Consider the following 26,685-nt stretch of genomic DNA (forward strand, 5'->3'; position numbering starts at 1 on the left):
AATACTTTATAACGCATTTTTATATATCTACTGACATGACCTTTTTTACGACCCATGATGCTCCTTGCCCTGTTCAAACTGTAGTTTCAAGCCGCGATTTATTCACTTCCCTGTGACGTTTCAATCTGAATGTCACTGACACTAATGGAGGGACAAAGAGATTCTCCCTGTGTACCGTCTTTGGAGGTAGAAACAAAGGCATAACAGAGTTCTGATACGATGTGATTACACTTTCTTGTCCCCTTGAGGAAATTTGTCTTGGACACAAAGTGCTGCAAACATTCAGATGCTTCCACTAGAATCAATCAATAAAAAAAAATAGAAAAACACATCCAGATGTAAACAGAAAGCACTAGATTGACAAAAACAAAGCAAAAAACATTTGAGATGGTTTCAGGGGAGTGCAGTGCTGTGTGTGCGTGCATGTCTGACTGGGTGAGTATGTGAAGCTCCCACTGTGCTGTGTCTCTGCAACACCGAAACACTATTTTAATTTACAATCTAAGACACTAATATTACGCCATCAAATCAATATGAACGTAAATAAGCTCAGCTTGGTGCGCAGATAAATTACAGCAGTAACTGAAAAGGGTTTTTCTTTTTCTTTTTGGTGTTACATAATACAGCAGGAATGTCTTGAACAAATACAATGGGGGGAATATAGATTTCTACACCTCATCAATATGAAAACTCAGCATGTCCGCTCTAGTATTGCTTAATTATTATCAACTGTTTTGTAATTATGATGAGCTCTTTGAAATAATTTAAGTTACAAAAAAAAAAAGATTGCAATCTGTTGTTTCTCAACGCTGCACTAACAAGGGAAAGTCCGCCGCTGGAGCTCGTCACTTCCAGTAAATGTCAGAAAGCTCACACTGTTATTGCAAATGGCAACAAACAAAACAGGGCTCAGCAGTGTGCGGTTACTTCATGCTGCTCTTATCTGTTGACTTAGTGAGAAACTCAAACAGCAGTGAAAGAGAGTCCCAGAGATTTGATATCTGAGCCACAGACAAACAGGGATTAACCCGGGAACGTTTTCACATTTTCCATCAGGATGGAGAGCATGCTGTGTTTGATTCTTCTTTGCCTTCATTTTACTTTCATTACAGTAACATCTGCACAAGAAAATGGTATGTGCTATTTTCACTCGCTATTATTTCACAATGATATGTGGTGTTAATTGCCCCTGTGCGGGTTTATTACTTCAGCATGTATGTGGCTCCACAATCGGGTAATGTCTAGAGCCGAAATATTTTAAGGCATTTTCCTGAGTGTTATGATCTTTTTTAAGTTTGGACGACAAAAAGGCAAAATCTTACTTCTCTGTCTTTTAATAGCTGATGTGAGGAGATTTAAGATGAACAGACTGAAATTAATACAGATGCTTGTACATGATTTACAAAAGCAGACCAATAGGAAAAATCTTGGCTTTTTCTATATTGTTATTTTTTTTAAGCTACAACAGGAGTTTAGTTTGGTGCTCTTTGTCGCCCACCGAAGGGCTCTAGGTGCAACTGCACTGTCGTAAAACACACATAGTGCTGTTAGGCCCCTCCCTTCTTGACAACATGTGTTTGTTGACAAACAGATTGTGGCCAATGAAACCAAGTTGACTTGAAGGTGCAGTACCAGATTATGCGCTAATATGAATCTGCAAGAGTATTCAGCTCGTTGTTTACTAACTGTTAGCATGTGGAGTATGTGTATGTGTATTAAGCTGTTAGCATGAGGTCTATGGGCTCTCGCTACATGTCAACATTGACGAGGGTCACTTATGATATGCTAGTTGAGATAGGTTTGAAAGGTTCCAAACTTGTAAAACCTGACTTAAAGATAGACAAGGAAAGACTGTATGACTTTCTGCACCCGGTAAGGCTGCTAACCATGAGACAACAACGACCCCCATAACGATACTACCTAAGGCCCCGTGTCCAACTTGCATTTTTTACTGAGGGCCATCGTCTTTTAACATTTTTTTTTTTTAATGAGTAGAGAGCGTTCACAGCGGAAAACGGCCGTCTGGAGAAAAAGCAGAACACCCAGCGTCTTTTCTTCCGAGCGCTCAGCCTTTTTGTGCTACCACTCCGTGCGCTCGAGTTGAAAATCTTTCAACTTTTCATAAAGGCGCTGTTGATGTCACCGGCGCTCTTTTCCAAATGTATGATATTCCCCGTCATTTTGCCGCCAACATATCCTGTCTTGTACCCACATCTTCTTTGCTCCGTGTCTGATCGGGTAAAAAACGTTCTCAATTATAAAACATGCAGTAAAAAGAAACAGAGCAGTGTCAGTCACACTGCAGCCGTTGTCAACAGACTGTTGTCATAGAGACAGGATGGACGTGCAGCGCTTTTCTTCTCAGCGTACAAATGCTTCATGCAAACACTCCAGAGCGTACAGCCAGCGCCTTTCTGTAAAGAAGATGCTAGGTGGACACGGGGCCTGATGTTCCATTGCAATTTGTTCTTAATAATACCTGAAGGGATGTATACTCTGTTGTTGGATTGTTGCTTTTCTATTATCCAGGTTTGTGTTGGTTAGAAATCTGTGAGTCTGTATACATTTATCATCAAACCTGTTTCTCTCTGCAGTTTGTTTCAGGCCCAAGCTGGCCGACAACATTGACATGGAAGGGCTCCAGAGGTATTTTAGCCCCGGTTCGGAGTTAGCGCTCTTCTGTAAACAGGGATTCACCCCCATCTTAGGACCTCGGAGGATTGTCTGTGGCACCAGTGGAGATTGGACAAAAACCAAATTCAAGTGCATACGTAGGTCTCCAGATCATCTTGAGCTTCTTCAATTAAAAATGGAATTCTAACATCAGTATAAGTTTGTAATTTGAAATGCATTCATTTTAGCCTTTTTCACACATGCACTCCTGAAAATTTCTATAAAATTCCAGGACAGCCTGGCAATGAAATTTTCCAGAGTTGCCCTTTCACAAATGCCCTTCATGTCCTCAACACCTTGTAGAAATGTTACTAGAGGGCTGGGTGAAAGAAGTCAAGATAAAGTCGGGGTTAAAACACTTTGTGTTCACACATGCAGCTCACCTCAAAGCGTTAAGGAAGTTTTGTACAAGTGTGAAAAGGAGTTGGGGCTATGACTGATATCATAAGCTGTTTTCACATATGCACCTCTGAAAACTTTGAGAGAATTTCAGGAATACTGCACCTAAAATCCTCCTGATCTGGTTGCTCACACTGACATGCACCTCACAGCGGAAGATTATCCCTTTCAGACACAAAGGTATGCAAAAACTAGAATAGGGAAGTGGTGGACAAAACAACAGAGTCCGCTGTACGGTCCTGTAATGGGATTATTTGCCGTTATATCAAAGCAATATGTAGTTCACCGTAATCACAGTCTCATCAGAAGAGCAGAGAAGAACATCATGGAGAACAGAAAACAAAATGCAGTAGTTTAATTACATGCATGGAGAGCGTAGTGGGTGTGTGCAGACACTCTGTGGTCGTTCACCAATTGCAGGAAATAAACATCAGCACCCCCTCTCCATCTCACTCAAGCTAAATTCTCCTGATTAAATCCTGCTGCATTCTCACATCCGCTCACTCAGACTTTCTTTGGAAAAAATACTAGGGGCGCCTGACTCCAGATGAAACCTCAGTGAGAAATTTGGCTGTTTGCCTTTATATATGCAGCTCATCTCAAATACCTCAAGAGATTTGTGTCAGTGTAAAAACAGCTTCTGAAATATATTCCAATTTTGCTACAACTAAAGACATAGTTTTGATGTTCTATAGAAAAACACAAGGCTTAAAAGGATTTAGGGAGAAGTATTTATCTTGAATTTTCCAACACTGATTACATGATTGTATCATATATATGATTAAGTCCTACAGCTGGGAGTGAAAATAAGTCATCCTTTGTTTGTGTTGTTCTTTAGGAATAACTGGTTGAAACTGTTTTTCTCTCCTTCCAGCAAAACGATGTCCGTACCCTGATGAGTTGTCTGATGGAGAAATGTACTACGAGGATACTGTGTACCAGAGCACTATCAACTATACTTGTAATGAAGGGTAAAGCGACCACTTCTTGTTGAATTTCAATGTGTTTTCAGTGTCTGTTGCTCTTTTAGACATCCCCAAAATCATGGAAAAATTATCATCAGGGAAATGATTCCATCAATAGAAGAAATAAAATTAGGGCTGGTTTAGTTAACTGTGAACAATCAGCACATTCTCAGTGCCGGCTTCTTTAAAAACATTTCCAAATACGTAAAATGATTATGTTTTGATGACCTTTTATTAGATTTACTGTTGGGTTTTTATGCCTTTATTTGAGAGATAAGACAGTGGATAGAGTCAGAAACCGAGAAGAAAGAGAGTGGGGAGTGACATGAGGAAGGAGCCACAGGATCTGACCTGAACCGGCATGGAGGCCCCAAGCACCTGCGCACCCCAAACGCCAGGCTACCAGTGTACCACTTGGGTCTCCCCCCACCCAACAATGCACTTTAAAATAATCTCAAATCCTTTAATTTACCAAACAGGAAGGAGCCTGAAAGTGGCTAAGTCAGTGGTACTTGTGTGTATGCATGAGTGAAACGGTAGTGAGTGAGGTAGTGTGTAGAAAAAGTAAAGACAAAAAAAAGAACGAGGCGCATAGCCCATATAGGGACCAGTGTGGCCGTGTCTTTCTGTATGCCTCGCTATGTATACGGCATCCTTATAGGACCCAACTTATGAAGGACCCAGCCTGGGAAGCCTGAACAAGACCTCAACAAACCATGACACAAAATAACTAAAACTCACTGTGTGTCAGACCTGCAAAGAAACCAAACCTCCAGGATAAATGCACTCGATGCACTCGATTGTGCACTCTAGACACTTTTGAGATTCTGTCCATGCCTTTTATAAAAGTATATGCAGGGTATTGACTGATTTTCTAAGGCTGCTCTGCACAGGTACACTTTAACTGGAGCTAGCTCTGCTGAGTGCCTCGCCAATGGGACATGGAGCACACCAGTACCACAATGCACATGTATGTATTAACATATATAATAATATATAAACAAATAGAGCATTCATAAAGTTGATTTTTCTGTTTATTCTCTCACAGCTGTTACCTGCGGTCTGCCTCCGATCCCACTGAACGGGATGATCATTTATGATAAGAGGATCCAAGGGAACTCCACTGAATACGGTCTGACAGGGACGTACAGGTGTCGACCTCCATTCGTAGTTTTTGGTAAGGCAAGAGCCGAGTGCACCGCGAGTGGCAACTGGACCAAGACACCTGAATGCAGAGGTATGAACATCTGACAATTAGGAATCTGTTATGATGGCAAGAAACACTGTTGACGCCTTTAGCCTACTGATCACAAAGATACAGAGGCCTGGAGGGAAAAACATTAAGTTCTGGCTATCCTTGGAGAAACTTTTGCAGGATCCTTGATTCACTTAAAAAAGTTTCCAAATCATTTTTGCAAGATCTGAAAAAACTCTTACAAAGTCCCGGAAAAACTTCACAAGTTCACAAAAAACTTTTGGATTATTCTGAAAAACTTTTGTGATATCCTTAAGAAAATGTGTAAGATTTTGCAAGATCCTGAAAAATTTCAAAGAACCTGAGAAACTTTGTGTGATCCCGGAAAGCTTTTAGAAGGTCCCAAGAAACTCTTACAATATTTGGTAAAGACTTTTGCAAGATCCCGTGAAAGCATGTATGTCAGAATTTTCAATTAATATCGACTGCTAACATGAAGTCCAGTTAAATGTTTTACATTTTTCTATTTCCAGTGGTGACCTGCCCGCAACCAGAGAACATAGACAGAGGATACATGTCAGTCAACGAGGAGAGGGACTATGACTACATGGAAAAGGTCAAATTTGGTTGCCACAGTGACTACGTTCTTGAGGGAAGTCATGAGATTGTTTGTCAGCAGAATGGCAATTGGTCTGAAAAGCCATCATGCAAAGGTAGAACAACTAAATGACAGTCAGTTTATACATTTATTTTCGATGGTTCCCCCGGGGCGTGAAGGTCTCAGATATGAAATACAAAGCTGTTTTTTTTTTTTGCATTTAGAAGAGAGCAAGATGTCTCGTGTGTTTCCCAGTTTGGATTTACTGACGACATGCTGCTTACCACTCTGAGCTTTCAGTGTAGGGACATAAAAACTGAATATCTCACATTTCCCGTCTGTTTCTTCTTCTTCTTGTGACTTCCAGTGCCCTGCAGTTTGGGCATACAGAGAACAAGGATACTTTACAGAGGACAGAAAATGTGGATCAAAGACCTGAATCCCAAGAGAGTCATGCACAGAGAAATTATCTCGGTCTTCTGCATGGACAAGACCAGGAAGTGCGGTTACGCAGTGTCCACTCAGTGTATCGATGGAAAACTTAAAATCCCAGACTGCTTTGAAGGTAAAATGAACCTAAAACCACATTGCATCAGCTTTTTGTAGATATAAGTAGAGGGACCCCAAAGAAACATGTTGGAAACCACTGGATAATGGTAACTTTAACATGATGTAGAGCCACTTAGCTCGGTGACTTACTATCCAATACTTTTCCAGAGTTTTCCAGATTGTTTATTGCTGACACTCTAACTGATTCATTACATCACACATCAGTGGGGAATCATGCGGGGCATTGTTAAACATAAGCTTAAAGATTTGTCTATTAAAATACAAGTAAATGTATTAAGTACACTTTGGTCATCATTTCCTTTGTTGATCTGAGGTCTCTGGACATGGGAGTGACTTCTTGACGCTTTCGGGCTACTCTGTGATTAATGCATCATGAAATGATGAAATCTCACTCTAGATTTATATCATATTTAGTATAAAAGTTCTAACCCGTTTTGTGCATATGTATTTCTTTGATTCCAGAGCCCAGCAGTATCGATTACAACTTACACTCAAGTTCACTTCCATCAGAAGTCCAGCAGTGCTGAAACTGCAGAAGATCCCGTCTCTGATGATCATCAAAATACTACAAAATGAAAAGATCCCGTCTCTGATGATCATCAAAATACTACAAAATGAAAAGATCCCGTCTCTGATGATCATCAAAATACTACAAAATTAAAAGATCCCGTCTCTGATGATCACTAAGATACTGCAAAATGAAAAGATCCCATCTCTTAAGATCATTAAAATACTGCAAGATGCAGCCCAGTCATGTTTCCTGGTGGTGTATTCTTTTAAGTAATGTTTCCATATAACGAAGAGGTAGCTATAGTGTTCAGTGTGTGCAACAATTTTCTGATCACTGTCCCTCATAGCAGCTTCTCGATTCTGACTAAAGTGGAGTGTGTTATTCTTTTGCATAAAATTGCATCCAAAACTGCAAGATTGTCCAAGTTTCTGCGACCCCACCAGCTTTCTCTGGCGACCCCCCAGGGGTCTGGATCCCCACTCTGAACAACGCTGTTATAGAGGATAAGGCTTGTGGCAGCAAGCGCGGACTCTGTTGTTTTCTGTATCAGTTTCCCAACTCGCGCGTTGTCTCGCGAGATCCGACGAGACCAGCTTTCTTCTCGTCCAGCATGGCCGCGCTGTATGAGGGATACACGTTGTGCGGACTCGTTCCAGCTCAAAATCAGTCAAATTCAGGCATTCAGGAGGTCGAGGAGGAGAGAGACTGCGACCATGTCTTGGTCACCGACTCAACCCGATCCGTCACGTTGTATAAGGTAACGTTTAACCGTGTGTTTAAAGGTGGGCCAGCTGACCTGCGAGACTCGTGTTGGCATCCTCCGGTTATCGTCGCATTAGTGACAGAAACCAGCAGAACAGACTCACAGTTACAGCAGGCTGGGATACATGAATATGTTTATATTTTATTAGTGAAAATCCCACTTAAGTGTCGCTTAGGTTGAAGTGTAAATGACGCCAGTCTGCCAAAAAAGCCGCTGTATCCACAACAACACACATTTCTTACTAGTTAATACATGTTAATACCAATTATATTCATCTCTTTAAAGCTAAATACATAAGCCTGTTAGAGCCTATTCTACAAACCTAAGCTGTTCTGAACATGTATGACCCTCTGTCTTTGACAAAAGGTGAATGGTTTGAAATAAGTGTAGATAACAGGGACTGAAGTTCATCAGTGGGGAAGTAACGATACACTCCATCACATTCAGACTTGCACAATGTGTGTGTTTCAAAGTTCCTGGTGATGGTGACATTGTGATTAATTTTGCAGCCCTAGTTCACGATATGTTTCATCACGATGTATCAAGGGGGGGGGGGGGTAGAGCTGCTACTCCTCCGCATTGAAAGGAGTCAGTAGAGGTGGTTCAGGCATCTGATTAGGATGCCTCCCAGAGGTTTTTCAGGGTAGGAGACCAGGAGGTAGTTAATAGGAGGGGGGAGACATTTCTTTGGAGAGGGTAGTCTGTGTTGACTTCCTGCTTATGTGCTGCGAAAGAAAATGGATTGACGATTTTTTATAAAGAAATATAACTGAAGTCGATTCATGAAAGAAGAAATATGATTCTTCATTTCAATTATCTGACCAAAAAGTAAATAGTAAAGTATTTCCTTACTTTTTAAATGTTGTAAAGTTACTTATGAGACTATGCCTTATGTCTGACAAAAAGACCTTTTGCAGTATTTTTAAATGCATCACGATGTATCATGACGTCCCTCTCCATTAATGTTACTTAATGTGTCTTCCTGTTGTTGCAGGTTTCAGACCAAAAGCCGCTGAGCAGCTGGACAGTGAAACAGGGACAGACTCTGACGTGTCCGGCAGTCTACAACTCACAGACAAAGGAGTATGTGGCGGTCTCAGACAATAAGGTGAGCTTCCTGTCATCGTTGTAATGCCATCGATTCTTTAAGAGACAGAGTATATAGAATAAATGTGGGCAAAAACGCATCAATGATCTGCTTTGTCGTTGTTTATGTCTCCTTAGATCTGACCTTTCAGAAACCTGTGCATGACTCTGTTCCAACATTAAACCTGTCGGCGTTTTTTTTGTTTTGAAGGTGATCAGAATTTGGAAGGAAGAAGACATACTCCTAGAAAAGACCTTCAAAGCAACCGTAAGTGTCAACATGGCCGTCAAGTGGTTCAGAGGATGTCTCGTCTGATCGTGTCTCACTGTAGAAATGTTTATTCATTGTCTGTGTGACACTTCAAGGCAAGGGAACAAGCCTGTTGTCATACAGACGGATCAGACAGAATTATTCTCTTGGGTATAATCACATACATTTCAGTCAGTCTTTAAAGTGTTTCTTTCAGAGTATGAAGCAGTTTGTATCAGATATACTGTATGTCAAGTACGTCTTCACTGCTTTGTCCCAGTTATTGTTATTGTTATTGTTAATGTTAATGTCGGTCCAGACCTCTGAAATCCTGATGAGCAGAATGAATCCTCTGGAGCTGTCATGTTTGATGTGGGTTTGCAAAGCCAGGAGCGTTACCTAAAACGAGACGCTGTAGACGTCCGTTGTTGTTCTTGTGCTCTGAGTTCTGTCACGAAATCAAAGATGTATTCAGTGATGTAAGGGTTTACATAATGACAAGGCTCTATTGCGACCCTTGCCTGTGGAAAAGCCTTAGACGGTTGGCCAGTTAACCAGCTCTGCACCGGCCCCTAGTTCACTTCGGTGGAAAAGGGGTATAAATGACCTCGAACCCATTTAATGGCTGTGAGCTCTTTGTTATTTTCATTTCCATAATCTAGTATCCTAATATTCATGAGAAGATCAACATCATCCTTGTGACTGCAGTAGTTACGAGAACTCTCCACACTGACATCCACAGAAAAAGTGCCTCCTTGGTGTTCCCCTTCCTGCCTCCTTTTCCTCATTCCTCCTTCTGCTCTTTCCTCACATGTTCTCTTCAGGTGTCATCGGATATCCGGAGGGTCCACAGTGTACCTGGAGAGGAGCCTGTGGTTTTGTTCCAAAGAGGAGCTGTGAGACTCCTGGACTCTCTCCTTTCTGCTCCCCAGCAGCCCATCGAGGAAGTCCTTTCTCAAGAAGAGGCAATTCGGTAAGTTTTGCCCCTTCCTTTGTGCTTTCCGGTGCTCCAAATGCAAAGTCCAGAGAAGAGAAGCCCTGTTCAGACTGCTGTTTCAAGGCGTGCTGTATACGCCCCTGTGATGTTTCATCCTTAATCTGAATATTCGATTCCCCCTCTCTGAGGTCGTAACAGAGGTGAGATGTTTTCAGAGGACAAACCAAAGCCTGCTGACTTGTAATTGGTCGATTCGGCTCGCACTTCAAATGTACTACAAACAGAAACCAGAACACTTTTCATGCTGCCAATCTAGATTCTGCTTTTCAATGTAGAATCTGTAAATAGAGATTATATATTTTCTCTGATGAGTTTTAGTCAATCAAAGTGTTTTTTTTTTTTTTGTCGGGTATTGATTTTTGTTTTCTCCTCAGGTGGAGTACTCTCGTAGTGGTGGAGTCACAGCAGTTTGTCATCTTCACAACTGAACAGGTAACAAAAAGATTTATGGCAAAAGATACCAAACTCTCCCTTTGGTCAGATTATTACAAGTTTTAATATTCTCTGTATTTGGATGGAAAATGCCCGTCAGCCTAAGGACTGTTTTTTGGATCATTTTTCTCTCCATAGAAATGTGCACCAACTCTTTTTTATGATATTTTATAAGACCTCATTGTCTTAAAAAAAAACCTCTCATTGTCTTTCCACAGAAAGGAGAGAATTTCCTCTACCTGCAGAGGCTGAAACCAAACACCCTGCAGAGGTACCGATTGGAGAGAGAGGAGCCTGGCCTGTCCCCGCTCAGCTTCTCTGCATCCTACACCGACAAACACATCCGCCTGCTTTATCTCTGTAAGCCCGAGCTTCCTGCAAACATATTTTGAGTGTCAGTAATTGACTGCACAGGATGGTTTTGAGGAATTAGAAATAAAAAAAAATGAGGCACATTTCAGTTTTGTAGTAGAGAGAAGTGGATGATCCTGTTGAAGTCTGTTTTACTATAGACATACCATGCCTGTAAACGACCACAAGGGGGCCTTTTCTATTCTGTTTCCTCAGTTTTCATTTTTAACTTTTGTTCTGTCATCCACTCCAGACCCTAACGGTCATGTGTACCAGAGTGTGGTCTCTGTGAGGGGTCTGGGTGCTGAAGAGGGGGCCCAGGCTCTCCCGCTGCCCCGCAGCCTGCTGCTCGTACTTCCTGTCGGTGAGGGTCTGCTGGAGGCAGCGTCGGCCCTGGTCCTGGATGAAGCCCATGTAGCCGTCGTAGGGGTTCCACACCCCTCAGCCGGAGCTGGAAAAGGTAAATACAATTTTATAACAGAGCCTCTAAAGACGACACTAAAGTTCTCTACTCAGACGTGAGTGTGTCCAGGTTTTCTGATGTGATCAGCCTCAAACCCATGATAGATCAAATCTTAATGTACAGTGAGTCACATGGGCCACCTTTTCAGGTCAGAAAATTCTGAACTCTAGAATTTCAAAAAATTATTAGCCCCATACACTTTGCGATTCTGCAACAGTGTTTTAACGATACCCCGCCGCCATTACACCTTTGTACTTAGCATCTGCGTCGCTGTCACTGAGTGGGAATACTCATTGTGAAACTGAGATGCAGAAGTGCCAGAGGACCAAGAGAGGCACAGTGTGTAAACACTCAGTGTGAGCTTCACATACACAAACTCGGGCATGCACACACACACAGCGCTGTTTCCCCTCGCTGGCGCTGATGTTATAAATGGCCAGTGTATTCCCCCCAATTACGCTTCTGATGCTGATCAGCAGTGGAACAAGTTTGCAGATCCATTCAGCCTCTATGGGTGTAACAGGGCGTAACTATCCGACATTAAACTGGTGATATGTAAACACAAGTGAAAGATTTAATTTAAACCCATTAGGATGCTCACTCATGTGACACCAGCATCTAATGTGTTTGTTCTTTCTTTTTCAGACTTTCTCTGCATCTGGAACACAAATTTCCAGACGCTTCAGGCAGGAAAAGAGATGGCGGGTAAAATCTATGGACAGGTAGGCCATCTCCTCTTTTTCTTTTTCTGACTGATGATTTATAGCCATGCTAGCAGCAGCGTCCTCGAGCTCATACAGGACTACCACCCGTTTGTGCTACTATGACCCCCCCATACCCCAAAATCCAGACTACGGGCCAAGGCTCCCTGTCCTCCCAGCTGCTGGGTGCTGATGGAGGACTGTAAGACTTTGGTAGATCATTGTGTCTGCTCTCCACTGTGACCGGGCCCCCTGTCCCTCCTCACAACTTCACTGCGGTTTACAATCTTAAAACAGACACACTTACAAACTAGCTGTGCTGTCTACATGATCACTGTTAACTACATTCGTTTCCTCTCTTTTTCTAATCTAGCTGTGGAGTTTTTCCAACAAGTTGTTCATTCCACACGGCAAAGCGCTCTCGGTTATTCCGTACGAGTGTCCCAAATCATGCCTGGCCTCTGCGCTGGGAAAACTACGGCAGGCCAAGAGTGACGGTGAGATGAAACAAACCTGCAGTAGCTACTAGTGTGAAGAGACTTTGTGCAAATGTGTTAGGGCCATATGTATGAACAATTTAACATAATAATGGATTAATAACGATGCTGCATGTTCACTCAATACAGTTTGTTTGTCTTCTTCTTCTGACTGCTGCAGAGTCCAAAGCTCCAGCTTCTGTACCGTCTTGGAATAACCTTCTGCACGGGGAGAAAGCGCCGCCCTCCAGAGCGGTGGAGACGAGGAAAACGGTAATTCTTACAATGTGTTGAGTTTTAAAGATCAATAGAATTGCTGAGGCATAATTCTTACACAAACTGGCTTCAAGTCTTTCACAGATCAACATCATACAAAGTCATAGCTCTAATTTTGTTCCACTGTTCTTACAAAATTCCCGTTCTATGGAAAGAGGAAAAATGTTACTATATTCTACTTAAAGGTGGAGTCAGTAGAATTGCTTGTAAACACAACATTCAAACTGGGCCCCTCCTCCTGGGCTCATCACCACCTGAAGCTCACTGCAGGACGTAGCATGTACATTTACAGCTTGTAGCCACACTGCAAGCTACCGCACGCTAGCACAAGCTAACCCCCGGTGTTTGTCACCTGCCTGTCCAACAGGAAGCAGACCAACTCCACGTCTGTAGGTAAAAGCCAACACAAGGTGGCCGTGCAGGATTCAAATACCTCCTAGACTGGCACAATTTCTAAAAAGAATAAATTATCTGCTTCTGCACAGTTATTAAACTTGTGTATTTTTCTGAATTGAGGGACATCTGAGGAGTAATATTTAAGTGCTGCTTCTGTCAACTGGGTCTCCTATAGTTTGATTTTTCTTTCTTTCTATGCAGAGAACAACCCGCAAGTCCCAGTCAGCGCCTAGTTCAACATTTGACCAAGTTCTGGAGCTCATCAAGGTAAAACTTTGGCTCTTTGAATGGCTCGCTGACGAGTACAGGAAGTCTTTTTAAAATGTGTTGATTATAACTAAGATCTAATGTCCTCATGCAGACTGCACCAGCAGAAGAGATCCAGAAGGAGGTGGATGGGCTCATTTCCAGGTCAGACATGCAGGATCTGCAGCCCTCCGTCGGGCAGCTAGCATCGGCCCTTGTGTCCCGGAGCCTGGATGATGCCGCTTTCTACACACCCAGTACCCTTGCACAGCTAGTGCACACTCGCTCCCTGTGCCACAGGTCAGTACAGCCTGGATAGACGATTTAATCATCCGTCCTCTTTGTGCATGTGTTTCAGGGATTTAATGCTTTTATAAATTCAAGAACCTGCGTTTGAATTCAATTGTAATCATTGCCCTAGTTGCAAAGTAAATGTATTTATTGAATCTAACAGTATCTCTATATACTGGAAGAGGAACTCGACTATTGTTTTTTTTTTTTTTTTTTGGTAACTGTTAAGTGTTAACCATCCTCATCTTTATCAGTGTGTGTCCTGACCTCGTGCTCCTGGCCCTGGAGAGGAAGGACTACTTTCTGTGTCAGCTCTGCCTGCAGTTCTTCCCCGACATCCCGGAAGCTGTCACCTGTGCCTGTCTTAAGACTTTCATCAGGTATTTAAAGTCCACTTCCTGTTTAATCAACACTAGAACCCACTCTATGAATGTGTTATGCATGATGCTATCATTAGGAGGGCACAAAGTTAGTGCTGTCAATCAATTTAAAAATGAATCATGACCAGTCACACTTCTGAAACACTCCAAATGTGCCACATTGATATGCAAAGAAAGCTAGGAGCGGCCTGTTGCAAAGACGCCCCCTGGAGCTGCCTCTGCTGCCCAGCCGAAATGACCCGAGTGCATCCAGCTTGTTGTGCTTGCACTCTGCATACGGAGGCGCCTACTATGCAACATTGGGATGCAAACTCTCAGACAGCTACGTTTGCACTTGGACAGCGACTGTTTTAGCCAGATGTTGCCACGCCACCCAACTTAAGCACACAAGAGCGTGTTTATCTGACCGAGATGATAAACGCCGTACCTGGTGCAGTAGAAGGAGCCTCTCTGTCCGGCTGGCTTAGATGTTTCCTATCTTCTCAGTAGATGATTTAGAAGTCAGATCCTCCCGTTGAAGTGCAAAACTACGTCATCACATGTTGTGAATGACTCGATCCGGAGGAGTGACCCGTGACTTTTTGACAATGCAGCTTGTTAATGACGTCGATCTATTTTGACTTTGATTTTTTTTTTTCCTGTTGAAAGAAACTCAAGCTTGCAGATCAGTTATTTTATTTCATCGATAATCCAAGAACTGTCGAGGAACATCGGGCTTCATGATCAAAGTTTTATATCACATCATCACTACAGTCTGTTATGTCGCTCGGTTGCTCGGTAACGTGAAGGTCTCCCTTTCTCTGCCGAGTCTGCAGCAGGGCGTTTATCATTTCATGTTTTTTTAAGGAAAATCAAGAGGACCAAGGCTCTGTTTTGAGTTTCATATGAAGCAGGAAAGCCGTATGATTAATTTGCGTTAAAAATAATAAATGCAGTTCTCATGCGTTAACGTTTACAGCCCTGAGGATGAGCACTAAATAATCCACCTTGGTCTTGCAGTATGTCAGACGTCGATGCAGAGAAGGTGAGCCTCGAGCCTGACAGCGTCTCCTTCATGGAAACCCTGATGGCCGGAGAGCGTGGCCCTGTTGGGTTACAAAATGGCTTCAGCCCCACCTCCTGTGACGAGGAGCGTTCGGACACCCTAAGCGGAGGAGGCGCCGTCATCAACACCAGAGCAGAGGACAAGGAGAAGATCTCCACTCCACCAGAACAGATCTGTCCTGTGGGATTACACAAGACCGTCCTACTGTATCCTTCATGTGCAAAGTCACTTTGTAGCCATAATTATGTAATCTCATGTTGTAGGTAAACAGCATCATTACTAACTGTGTGTGGTGGTTGTATCTGAAAATATGAGATCTTAACTGAAGATTCACAGAAATGAAGTCCTGCTGACGGCATACAGCGACACTTACCTTCTCCCACACCTTAAAGATCTCTCCTCCCAGCAAGTTGTCGTAAGTCATATCTACGCTGCAGTGGTGGCTGGTGCGGTTTTTTCAAGGGGGCACAATGTCTCAAAGATGGACCGGGATGCATCTTAGTTTGATAGTTTGATGCTAACAAATACTAGAACAAACACCATGTAGTAGTGCCTAAAATAATAAGTAATAAGGGTAGGTATTACAAGTTAAAGCTTCAGCCTACACCTTCTCGGTCAAAATTTTCATCTCGTACATTTTTTTTCAATTTAATTCTACTGTTTCTACGCATTTCCTAAAAATGTTGACCGAAATAAAAAATTACTACTACTATGCAATCATCCTCAGAGGCATGCTTCCTAAACTCTGTTGAGATCAACTATACAATACTGCTGACTCATGCTTGTCTGGTCTGCTCCATCTTAATATACAGTCAATGCTCTGATCCAGTGACACATCATTAGCCTTTTCAAATCCGCACTTCTGAGAATTTCAGGACGACTGTCCCTGAAATCCTCCTGATCTGGTTGTTCACACATTCACCTCACAGTGGGAGTGTATTTACTCCAGTACATTAGATATCTTGCTTAATCATTAAATGATTGTTTTGAAATATATAAATTATTGCAGAATGGCTGTAGTGTGATGTTATCATGATTTTAGGCCACTTATCGTATTGTTCGTTACCCTGTGAATCCCACCCCGATATAATTTCTCTGTTTGACTTAAATCTCAATAAAAACATCATTTACACCAAAATATCCTGCTCTATACACATTTGACAACATGTGTGTTAATCTGTGTTTGACAATTTTAATTTCTCTCTCCTCGTTCAGCTTTTCCTCCAGTACCTGCAGTACCTTTACCTGAAATATTCCCAGGATGGGTTCCCACAGATGAATGGATTGAGATCACCAAGTCTGTCTCAGGTCTGTATCCAGGTCTGCACGCATCATTAGGCCACAGTTAGTGCACCAAACACATCTCATTTTTACAGACCTGTGGAATGATGTGCATTGAAAATCATCTCGTCTGTGGCCAGCTACACTCTCAGAAAACTTCATTCAATAATCTTAAACCCTCTATCTGACTGCAACACTTTTGATAATGGTGGTTTTCTTTCCCTTTAACATCGATTGTAGGTCATGGACTGGGTGTGCCTGCTGTTGGACGCACATTTCACCGTGCTCGTGATGACTCCAGAGGCCAAAGGGTTACTGCTGAACCTCCACCGGTTCGTCAAGTCTCAGGTAAAAAGCAGGCTTCCCTTTTGTGTGAGATACATTACTAGCTATATATTAAAAATATATATTCTGGGAATATAACAGGAAACACACAACCCTGCTATCACACTACTACTATTATATTGATGAAAACATTTTTACAAGTTAGTTGTAGAAGGTTTTGAAGGATGAAATGAAGGTTTTTTTTTACCTTATAAATGATTTCATATAACAGCATCAATTTCAAACATATCTGCTAAAAAAATATCTGGCTGTGTGGATGTTTCAGTTTGTGTGGATTCTGGCGCCCCCCTGTGGACAAAGTATGTAGTGTGATGTATTTTAAGGCCGCCTCTGGACCCACCACCGACTCTTTCATGAAAAATGAAAACATTTCTGACATTTTTCAACCAATCAAATTTATTTAATGAAAGACTTGCGCAGTTTGGACCTCAGAGAGTACAGCACATGGCAGACAAAAACTGAACAAACAGTAACACATTCTAGTTCTGTTCTGAAGCACTGGTACTCTAGATGTGGTAATCTTTCAAAGTCTGCACCTGGATTAGGTTTCCTTAAAAGTGGTCTGGATTAAGTGATCCTTGGTAGGAAAAGTGGATTACCAAACCCTGATAATTTCATCTGGCTAAAACCTTTTGAACAACCGGGCCCTGATAAGTTCCCATTAATACATTATTGGTAAATAGTTGTCCTATTTGCTTGCTCAGTCTATCACAAAGTGGTGAACCCATCCCCATCTTTATTTTAGAAAGACTCAGGATTTCGTAGGGCTCGCCTCCTGTAGTAGGTGCTTTTTTAGTAACCGCCTACTATCCTAGCTGTACGTACTGATTTGACCAAAATATGCAGTATGTGAACAAATGATCAACAGTATGCGAAAAAGTACCCTGATGTCGTACTGAATCTGCAGTATGCATCAGACCAGTTTACCTCGAGTACTGATTCCCACAATTCACAGCACCAGGTCAGAGATGGAAATGACGGACAGCAGCAGACATTATTACAGGGAAATAAACACAATCAGACCAAACCACACAAAGAAACCACCGGCAAATTTTAAAGACTGTAAGAGGATGCTGCACTGAAGCCGCATTCACCGCCAGCTGGGCTGTTGTTTACTTCCTCATTCCAAGACCGGAAACCAGCGTAGCGGGGCCTGGCATACTGCAGAATAACCACTACTGACAGTCATACTACACACTACTGTTTAACGCAGAATGTGCGGTTTCATTAACAGCCTCAGCGAGATGCTCTTTTGATACCCAACCATGATACTAACCTGTTACCAGGTTACCTTGTCTATCCAATCCAATCCAACTTTATTTGTTAAGCACTTAAAACAACCACAGTTGACCAAGTGCTGTACAGAAGAATAAATAAAATATGTAACAGCTCACGAGGTTAAAGAAAACTACATGTGAAATACAGAATCAAGTTAAAAGACATAAAACATAAGTAAAATAAATAGGCACGCAAAAAAGAAATAAATAGATAAGTCGACGTCTTACTATGTGTCAAAGGCCAGGGAAAATGGGTCTTAAGACGAGATTTAAAAACAGTCAGAAAAGAGGCCTGTTCAATGTGCTGAGGTTCGATATTCGAGGTGTCGTTCCATAATTTTGGAGCTGCAAAACGCACGGTCCCCTCTGAGCTTCCGCTTGGTTTTAGACATCCTCAGGAGCAGCTGATCAGCTGACCTGAGAGAGCGGGTGGGCATGTAGAAGCTCAGAGAGGTAGGGCGGGGCAAGACCATTGAGAGATTTAAAAGCAAATAAAATAATTTTAAAAGGGGCGCGCTGGTGTCGCAATGTTTAGGGCGCGCGCCCCATGTATTGAGGCTGTCGTCTCAAGCGGGCGGCCCGGGCTCGCATACCGCCTGGTTTCCGACTCTATCCACTGTCCTATCTCTCCATTAAAGGCACAAAAAGCCCAAAAATAAATCTTAAAAAAAATGATAATAATAATAATTTTAAAATTGATCCTAAATTGTATGGGCAACCAGTGGAGTGAGGCTAAAATGGGGGAAATGTGGTCATATTTACATGTGCCAGTTAAAAGATGTGCAGCTGCATTCTGTACCATCTGGAGACGGGCGATGGAGGACCCACTAACCCCCACATACAATGAATTGCTGTAATCCAGCCGTGTGGTAACCAAGGCGTGGATTACCGTCTCAAAGTGCTGCCTTGAAAGAATTGGCTTTATTTTGGCCAGCTGCCTCAAATGGAAAAAGCTTGATTTTACGACAGCCTTAATCTGACTGTCAAACTTAAAATCAGGGTCCACTTCAACCTCTAGGTTTGTGATGCATTTTTTGGTATACTGGGCCAAGGAACCCAGATCTACAGGGGGGTCCCAGTGGTGACACCAAAAACCATCACTTCTGTCTTTTTATCATTTAAATTAAAAAAGTTCAGAGCCATCCAGGCCTTTATGTCATCAAGACACTCAAACAACAGTCAAACAGAGTATTCATTGTTGATTGTCATCTTAAGTGGCACATAAATCTGACTGTCGTCTGCATAACAGTGGAATGCAATGCCATGCTTCCTAAGTATTGAACCTAGCGGGAGCAAATAGAGAGAAAAGTGAGATACTGTGAGATATTACATCAGCTGTTTTAATTTGGCAACAAAAGACTGGAGAAGTTGTGAAATGCTCACTGTCCCAACTTTTATGAAGCATGTTGTAAGCTTCAAATTCAAAACAGGACATAACATTTGTTAAAAAAAAACAATGAAATTTCTCTGTTTGAAAATAGCACAAAGTAAATATTTGATCATATATGGGGTTTCAACATTTTGCAAATCATCAGATTCTGTTTATATTAACATTTTAAACAACGTCCTAACTTTTTGTAAACAAAGCCAGGAAACATATTTTTTAACGGGTGAAAAAAGAATTGAAACTCTAGTAGATCAAATGAAGAAACCGAACATGACCGTTTGGTATAATTAAGGTTTTTTCTTTTAAGTCAGTGGTTCTCTACTCCTCTAGCCTCAGGACCCACCACCAACTCCTCAGTGAAAAATCCCGACCCAAATTTATGATATTTTTCGACTCAGATTTATTTACAAGAAAATTGTGCAGTTTGGACCTCAGTGGGTACAAAACATGTGACAGAACTGAACAAAACAAACATGTTTTAAAAGCGCTTCACAGACCTTTTCACACAAGTTTTTTTTCCAGGCATTCACTGAAAATGGCTCCGCAACCTCCCTCTGGGTCCCAACAGTTGAGAACCACTGTTTTAAGGAAGACCAGGGACTCGGAGTGTGTGTGGTGGAGTTTGAAACCCCTGAACTTGAACAAAGATGTCTTCTTGTGTCCTCAGGTGAGACTGGTGTCGGAGCTGGGGAAGATCGAGGGCAGCCTGCAGGAGCTCAATAAGATGAAGGGGACGAAGACGGACGTTGGACAATACTCAATTGAAGTCATTGAGCTGTTTTAAAATATCAACAACTTAGTGTTTTTAGAATTTGTCTTCTTCCAACTTTTCACAGTCTTGTGCTCGCTCAACTCGGTTTGATTTAAAGTCTTAGACCGCCAGATCCAGGAGTGTTACCCTATATCAAGATAATTCATTATTTGGTTTGCATGATGAACTAAAGTTAAAATGATGCCAGTTAATTATGAATTGCGAGAGTGAACAGTTTTTTTTGTGTCCTTGCGCATCTGAATATTTGTAAATCTGTCTGCTGTGACTTTGTACTGTTTGACACAGGATGGCTTTTTATGTTGAATACAAATATATTACAAAATCAAAACCTTAATCCATGTCTGATTTATTTTTACTGCTTGATTACGTCACTTTTTCTGTCATGATAAAAGATCACACTGGTCGTACTAAAGGTGTTCTTACTTTTTACAAGGTCCCCAATGCATTTCAGTTTGTCTATTGCAATTTAACAACTACCGTACTTTGGTTCAAATCCTCGTGTGCTGTTCTGTTAAATAACTAGGGAAAATGTAAAGTTTGGATGTAATCGCCAACATTTAACCAAACAGAATCTGCCTAACATACCCCAGCTGGGCCTCACAACCACCTCCACTTCCCTCTCAGCAATATTACCCTTTTCCCTCATACCATCAGTACACTATGCCAGCATCAACTCCCACAGCGACATCAGTTGCCAGCGCACTTCAATCGTCACCAAAAATGGAGACAGCGAAGGGCGGCACTTGAAGACCAGGAGTGTGTAGCAAGAAGGGAGCTACCAAAAAAGCGGCGTTGCAAAGAGGAGTGTGTGAGTGTAAATTATGTGGTCAGTCGAAAAGAAAAAAGCACTGGTCATACCCAGCTGAAGGGGAAAGTGGTACTGTTCAGCATCTGGACAGAACAACACAGAATGGAAAGAAGTTCTTAAAAAGAAAGAAATTTGTATATCATGACGGTGTACTGTAACACATTGTTTGGACTTGGTAGGTAATATGTTAGGAACTGTTTGAAGTGTTAGGACTTGGTAGGTAAGCTGCATAATGACGATGTTGTCGCGATGAAACAACAAAAATGTTTCTTGCGTTGTCGGCAGGATTCGAACCTGCGCGGGGAGACCCCAATGGATTTCTAGTCCATCGCCTTAACCACTCGGCCACGACAACAGTTATGAAACATGTGATGGAGTAACTTCTTAATGATTATGCGAATTTATCGTTATTGACGAGCCTTAATTGCTAACGATTTATTTGCTAGCTAAAGCTTGGTCTCGGTTTGTCAGCTGCTTTGAAGTAGCTCAAACACTTCCCATTCACGCGGATAAAAACACGATGACACTCAAAATGAATTTAATTTTCAAATCTACGTCGTAATATCAAGGCCAACAGGTGGCATAGGAGGCGAGTGGGGGTGTCTCGGGCCACCAGGTCAAGATTTCACCTCTGTTATTGATGTGATCAGGTGTTATGCCGAGAAATGCATCCCTTCCAAAAATTGCACGCACCTCGCGGAAGTGTTAAACACGGTATAAATCTGATTTTGGGTGGCAGATTATGTGATGACAAAGTATGTGAAGTTTATACTTTATAAATGTTAAGGGTCATTATTGTTATGTAGACTCGATAGAGGACGCATTTTATTAGCCTGCGTAAATATGAGCTGCAAACAGTGTTGACTCTGAAGTATCTGTAGAGGAAATTTTAATGATGGATGCAAAATTCGACTGTGTAGAAATAATGTCTGCCATATTTTGCACAATCCTGAGAGGTTAATGTATTGTCCCGGGCCACCTGGTCAAGATTTTACCTCTGTTATTAATATTTGGTTACATGTAAACAGGTGTTATGCCGAGAAAAGCATCCCTTCCAAGAACTGCATGCAGCTCGCAGGAAGTGTTAGAAAACGGTGCATTGCTCGGCCTAACATTACACCGGGCTAAATTACAACAACAGATGAAATTGCGATGATTTGGTTAATGCAACTTGCCCATAAGACTCAACACATAAGTGTGGTTCCTTTTGGTGACGAAAATAAATTCTTAAATTATGCGAAATGCATTCTTGCATGCTTGTAATTACAACCACGAAACTGTGCGCTGTTAACTTTTTACGACGACTTATTATAACTGCATGTTCAGTAGAGCTCAACGTCGGAGGTATGCTTATTATTATCTTCTTGCTTCGCTTTTGCTGTGACGACGATGGCGACAGGGCCGACGATGAACGGTGATGTTTGCACGGATTGCACTGGACCCAGCTGCGGTTTAAACTGTCCACAAGCAGCAGCCGACGCTAATGAAGTACTACAAGGGGGGGGGGAAAGAGTTTGCATGGATATCTAATTTTATGAACTAGCTCGGCAATTGCGTCTATTGAAGAATAGTGAGTCACGTGACCCCGCAGCCACTCAGGCCTGCTGGTGTGAAGTTAGAGGACGTAATCCCCATTTCCGGATGTGTTACAAATACACCTGTCAAAAGTAAAGCGTTTAACATTATTTCTTTATGATTATAATGATTGAAATAAACTAAATGTGTTTTTTGTCGAGTTTGTAACTCACATAAGTCCTGCTTGATATAATTTCGTATTATTTATTTTATTTTATTTTGAAGGAATGATCGCTTCTTTTCCGGTGCAGCAACTGGTGTTTGTGGTTAGCTTGACGCAGCTCTGGGGCCTGCTGTGTTTTCAACGGAGGGAGAGCTGAGAAGAAAAATGGCGTCTGCAGGCGACCCAGAGCGGGACACCGGCCATTCAGTTTGAGCTTTCCACCCTGAAATTGAGACCGGGGCTTGGTGGGGAGTTATCGGGAACCGGCACCGGAACTGTTGGCTTTTTTCTTCCCCGCTTTTCTCCGGTGTGCGTGGCATACTCAAGCACCGAGATTGAAGCGGAACAGCAGATACACTCTCCTACAATGAGGGGGAGAAGAGGAAGGCCGCCCAAACAAGCTGCCATGATGCGGGAAGGTTCACCCGGGCCAGTCCGCGGCTCTCGGGGCGGCAGGAGCAGAGGGATGCGTGGACGGGGAAGAGGCAGAGGACGGGGTCGGGGAAGGGGAGCAAGCGTTGGCGTTATCGGCACTGGCTCTACGGAGGTAGATACTGAAATATCCGGCCGAGAGAACTTTCATTCGTCCCGGGGCCGCAGGAAAGTTGGAGCCTCTAGCTCGGCGGCGGCCGCGGTGTCGCGGGGCAGAGGAGGCAGAGGGAGAGGCAGGGGGTCGAGAGGCGGCCGCGGCAGTAGAGGCGGAGTGAGGCGGCCTCAAACTAAGGTGGTCTACGACGACAACAGCGACGAGGAGGACGATAATTTAAGCTACAGGTCGGACGACGATGAACTCCTGAACGACAACCCTTCGTCGGATCTTGAAGAAGAGGAGGCCTTGGGAAACGACTCTGACTATCTGGAGGAACTACCAGATGATGAGGATGCCAGCTACTGTACGGAGAGCAGCTTTAAGAGCCACAGCACGCTCGGTAGCACCCCAGGTACGTTGGTTTTGCAAGTGCACGCACTTTATCAAAGCAGGTGTGCATAACTTAAAGTGTGCATTGTATTTTTAGCTCAGTAGAGAAACCAAGCCGCATTGTTCAAAATGGAGCTTGCACTCAGAAACGGGCCTTTGTTTACTGTGCGCTCTGCTCAACGCTGGCTTGCAGATCTGCTCCACGCTTCAACCCACTCTCATGTGTTTGACTTTTGTCAGATCAGCACATTTTTTGTTGTCAATTTACAAATTAAGAATTAATTGGTGCTTTTTTTTTTGTCGGTGTTTTTTTTTTTTGGTTCGCTCTTATTGTAACTAGTCTTCCTACAGACGGAACATCCTGTATGGACTGTCTTTCACCTGACACTGATTTCATTCATTCAAAAATATCTACGTCTGAAATTCATGTTTAACTGAGATAAGCGCGATCAAAACACACACTTTGTTACATTTCAGGCCTTGTTTTACCCGGTTCATTATTTTACGTGTATTTTAAAGCTGCATGAAAGTTTTCCCCGCGGAATAAATGCAACTTTTAACCGTGATAATGTAATGTATTAAAACTTACCCAGCTGTAATGCAGGAGACGCATTAAAGTGGCACAATGCTGCTGATTGACTTTGACAGGCCGTTTTTTTGTTTTGAAGAAAGGCGCTTCCCCCCGACCCCCCCCCCCTCCACTTGTTGCAAACAAGCTTGAACTCATTTCAATATTGCATGGTGCACCGTTACCATAGTAACCACTCCTGCGTTATCAGGTGAGCAAATTGGAGCCGTCACGTTCCCGCTCATGGAAGGTCATGTATGTTAATGATGGAAGTTGCGTAACCTGCCAAAGTCAAATAAGTGTGAGCTTCTCTGTGCATAGGAAAACAAACACGCCTGGAATACACTAAATTGAATTAGTTAAGTTATTATTTTACATATTCTTACTTTCTGCCATTAAAAATAGGGTCATGATTTTTCTCTTCAGTCTCACCTTTGCTTTTACGTGCTGGATGAAGTTCTCTCAGGAGAAACATTAGGCTGCAGATTATATTCCCCTATAAATCTTTGTTACAAATGTAAGTGGTTTAAGGATTACTCGCATACCTCTCTACATGCAGTGACCAGGCCGCAGATTTCTCTAAAGACACTTGAACATGGGAGCTTTGTGCAGCAGAGTGTGAAGGGTCAATCTTCTGACATTACAGTGCTTCCTGCCGCCATGTATACACACGCACACGTGCTGTGTCCAAACAAAGTGCACACACGCCTTGTTGACTCACATTATGTTTTTGATGCTCAACCTGTCGAGGTCAAACCCTGATCTGTGGCTGTCAAAGCCACACAGTTATACCACACCTTCACCAATTTCCTGTTTACTATAATAACAGTATCATAAGTGAATAGTTGCTGTACTTGCTGACTATAGAGATGCGTCTTGAACTCTTTAGAAATAGGGATAGGTCACGGGGTCAAGTCCAAAACCATCCGAACTCAATCAGACCCATCAGGTGTGCGGGATATTTTACATCATATTGTAAACAAAAGATAATATGGACTGTTATAAACAAGATAAAAAAAACTGGCTTTTAAATCAGATTTAGCCATTCCTCTTTTTCAAAATGTGACTTCTTAAATGTCACACTACTTTTAAAAACAACCCCATTATAGAATATTACCTGCTACTGATGTGTCACCAGTGAAATTTTGTATTTGAAATTGATAAGAGTGTGCATGCGTTGTGGTATGTAAATTATGTAAGGATACGGTTACTGTATATTTTGGGTGGAAAACCTTTGGGGTGTGAAGCTGTAGGGCAGGGAAAGATATGTTGGCCCCCTGGGATTAGTCTCATAGGATGATTATAGCTGCAGTGTTACTGCAAATCCAAGATTGTAGTAGAGTTGTCATGATATGAGAATTTTAAACTTTGATACCACAGCAACAAATAGAAGGGTCACTTCTGTTTTTTTTAATGACCAGAAATGCAAGCATTCATAAAAGAATCGGCAAGGAGTCTGTACCAAAACGTTGTCAATGTTTGTGTGCAATGTAAACAGTTACACATCCTCTGCTCTCTGTGTTTGTAAGATAAATAAACAAAACGTTTGCATCTTTGTGAGACACCAAAAAGACTTTAGAAACACCTAACCCTAACTCTGCCGACATATGAACCTGAATGTACCCCCTGCTGCTTTCTGCCTGAACAGCTTTCGGGTAAAAATATGACTGAAGCAACACTGATTCTGCAGCTCTGCAAACACATTCATTTTCTTTGTATGCACTGCTCACTCATGGCTCTTTTTCATTTTCTCTCCTTGCAGGCCGGAGAAGAAGCCGGGCCTTACGTCCGCAATCTCCCATCCTTGAGGCCAAAAACATTCCTCCCCTGGACCTTCCCAAATCCTCTGAGGACCTCCTGGTTCTCAACTCGCAGCTCCTTAATGTCTCTGCCGTGTACGAAGTCCTGCGCAACTTTGGCACGGTTCTGCGTCTCTCCCCATTCCGCTTTGAGGATTTCTGTGCGGCGTTGTCCAGCCAGGAGCAGTGCACGCTGCTGGCAGAGACCCACATCTCCCTCCTCAAAGCTATTCTCAGAGAGGAGGACACTTCCAACACCACATTCGGTCCCACCGACGTGAAGGACTCTGTCAACTCCACTCTTTACTTTGTGGACGGTATGACCTGGCCGGAGGTTGTGCGAGCGTACTGTGAGAGTGACCCGGAGTATCGGCACATTTTGCCTTGCCAAGAGGGCGAGGATTACCCGTATGAACCGTTGGAGAGCAAAATCAAAGTTCTCCAATTTTTGGTGGACCAGTTCTTGGCGACAAACATTGCCAGAGAGGAGCTAATGTCGGAAGGTGTGGTTGCCTACGACGACCACTGCAGGGTATGCCATCGCCTTGGCGACCTGCTGTGCTGTGAGACATGTTCGGCCGTGTACCATCTGGAGTGTGTGAAGCCGCCTTTGCAGGAAGTACCCGAGGACGAGTGGCAGTGTGAGGTGTGTGTGGCGCACAAAGTCCCCGGTGTGGCCGACTGCATCCCAGAAGTGCAGAGGAGCAAACCTTTCATACGACAACTG

The 26,685-nt window shown here is 42.7% G+C and overlaps 3 protein-coding genes and 1 non-coding gene across 4 annotated transcripts in view; 3 read left to right on the forward strand and 1 right to left on the reverse strand.

Moving 5' to 3' along the window:
• The first annotated feature begins 915 nt into the window (after positions 1 to 915).
• LOC109989064 (beta-2-glycoprotein 1) lies at positions 916 to 7,156 on the forward strand. Its single transcript, XM_020640675.3, has 8 exons — positions 916 to 1,133; positions 2,595 to 2,771; positions 3,947 to 4,043; positions 4,931 to 5,007; positions 5,086 to 5,274; positions 5,766 to 5,945; positions 6,198 to 6,395; positions 6,863 to 7,156. The coding sequence occupies exons 1-8, from the start codon at positions 1,058 to 1,060 to the stop codon at positions 6,925 to 6,927; spliced, it is 1,059 nt and encodes a 352-aa protein (XP_020496331.1). The 5' UTR covers positions 916 to 1,057; the 3' UTR covers positions 6,928 to 7,156.
• A 334-nt stretch (positions 7,157 to 7,490) lies between these two features.
• nol11 (nucleolar protein 11) lies at positions 7,491 to 20,460 on the forward strand. Its single transcript, XM_020640656.3, has 18 exons — positions 7,491 to 7,668; positions 8,669 to 8,782; positions 8,972 to 9,028; positions 9,835 to 9,983; positions 10,382 to 10,439; positions 10,658 to 10,799; positions 11,044 to 11,250; positions 11,899 to 11,975; positions 12,328 to 12,451; positions 12,612 to 12,703; positions 13,304 to 13,369; positions 13,464 to 13,648; positions 13,894 to 14,019; positions 15,019 to 15,270; positions 15,401 to 15,479; positions 16,280 to 16,372; positions 16,586 to 16,693; positions 20,022 to 20,460. The coding sequence occupies exons 1-18, from the start codon at positions 7,522 to 7,524 to the stop codon at positions 20,136 to 20,138; spliced, it is 2,193 nt and encodes a 730-aa protein (XP_020496312.2). The 5' UTR covers positions 7,491 to 7,521; the 3' UTR covers positions 20,139 to 20,460.
• Positions 20,461 to 21,207: 747 nt separating this feature from the next.
• trnas-aga (transfer RNA serine (anticodon AGA)) lies at positions 21,208 to 21,289 on the reverse strand. Its single transcript has one exon. It is a non-coding gene; the product is annotated as a tRNA-Ser (tRNA).
• A 1,508-nt stretch (positions 21,290 to 22,797) lies between these two features.
• The window catches only part of LOC109989059 (nucleosome-remodeling factor subunit BPTF), a gene marked incomplete in the record, with an annotated part of 51,080 nt that continues 47,192 nt past the window's right edge, over positions 22,798 to 26,685 (forward strand). Inside the window, 2 exon segments of the mRNA XM_065954574.1 lie at positions 22,798 to 23,613; positions 25,922 to 26,685. Coding sequence (XP_065810646.1) covers positions 23,040 to 23,613; positions 25,922 to 26,685 — 1,338 coding nt within the window.

Source organism: Labrus bergylta, chromosome 1 (genome assembly GCF_963930695.1).
Source record: "Labrus bergylta chromosome 1, fLabBer1.1, whole genome shotgun sequence".
NCBI classification, from domain to species: domain Eukaryota; kingdom Metazoa; phylum Chordata; class Actinopteri; order Labriformes; family Labridae; genus Labrus; species Labrus bergylta.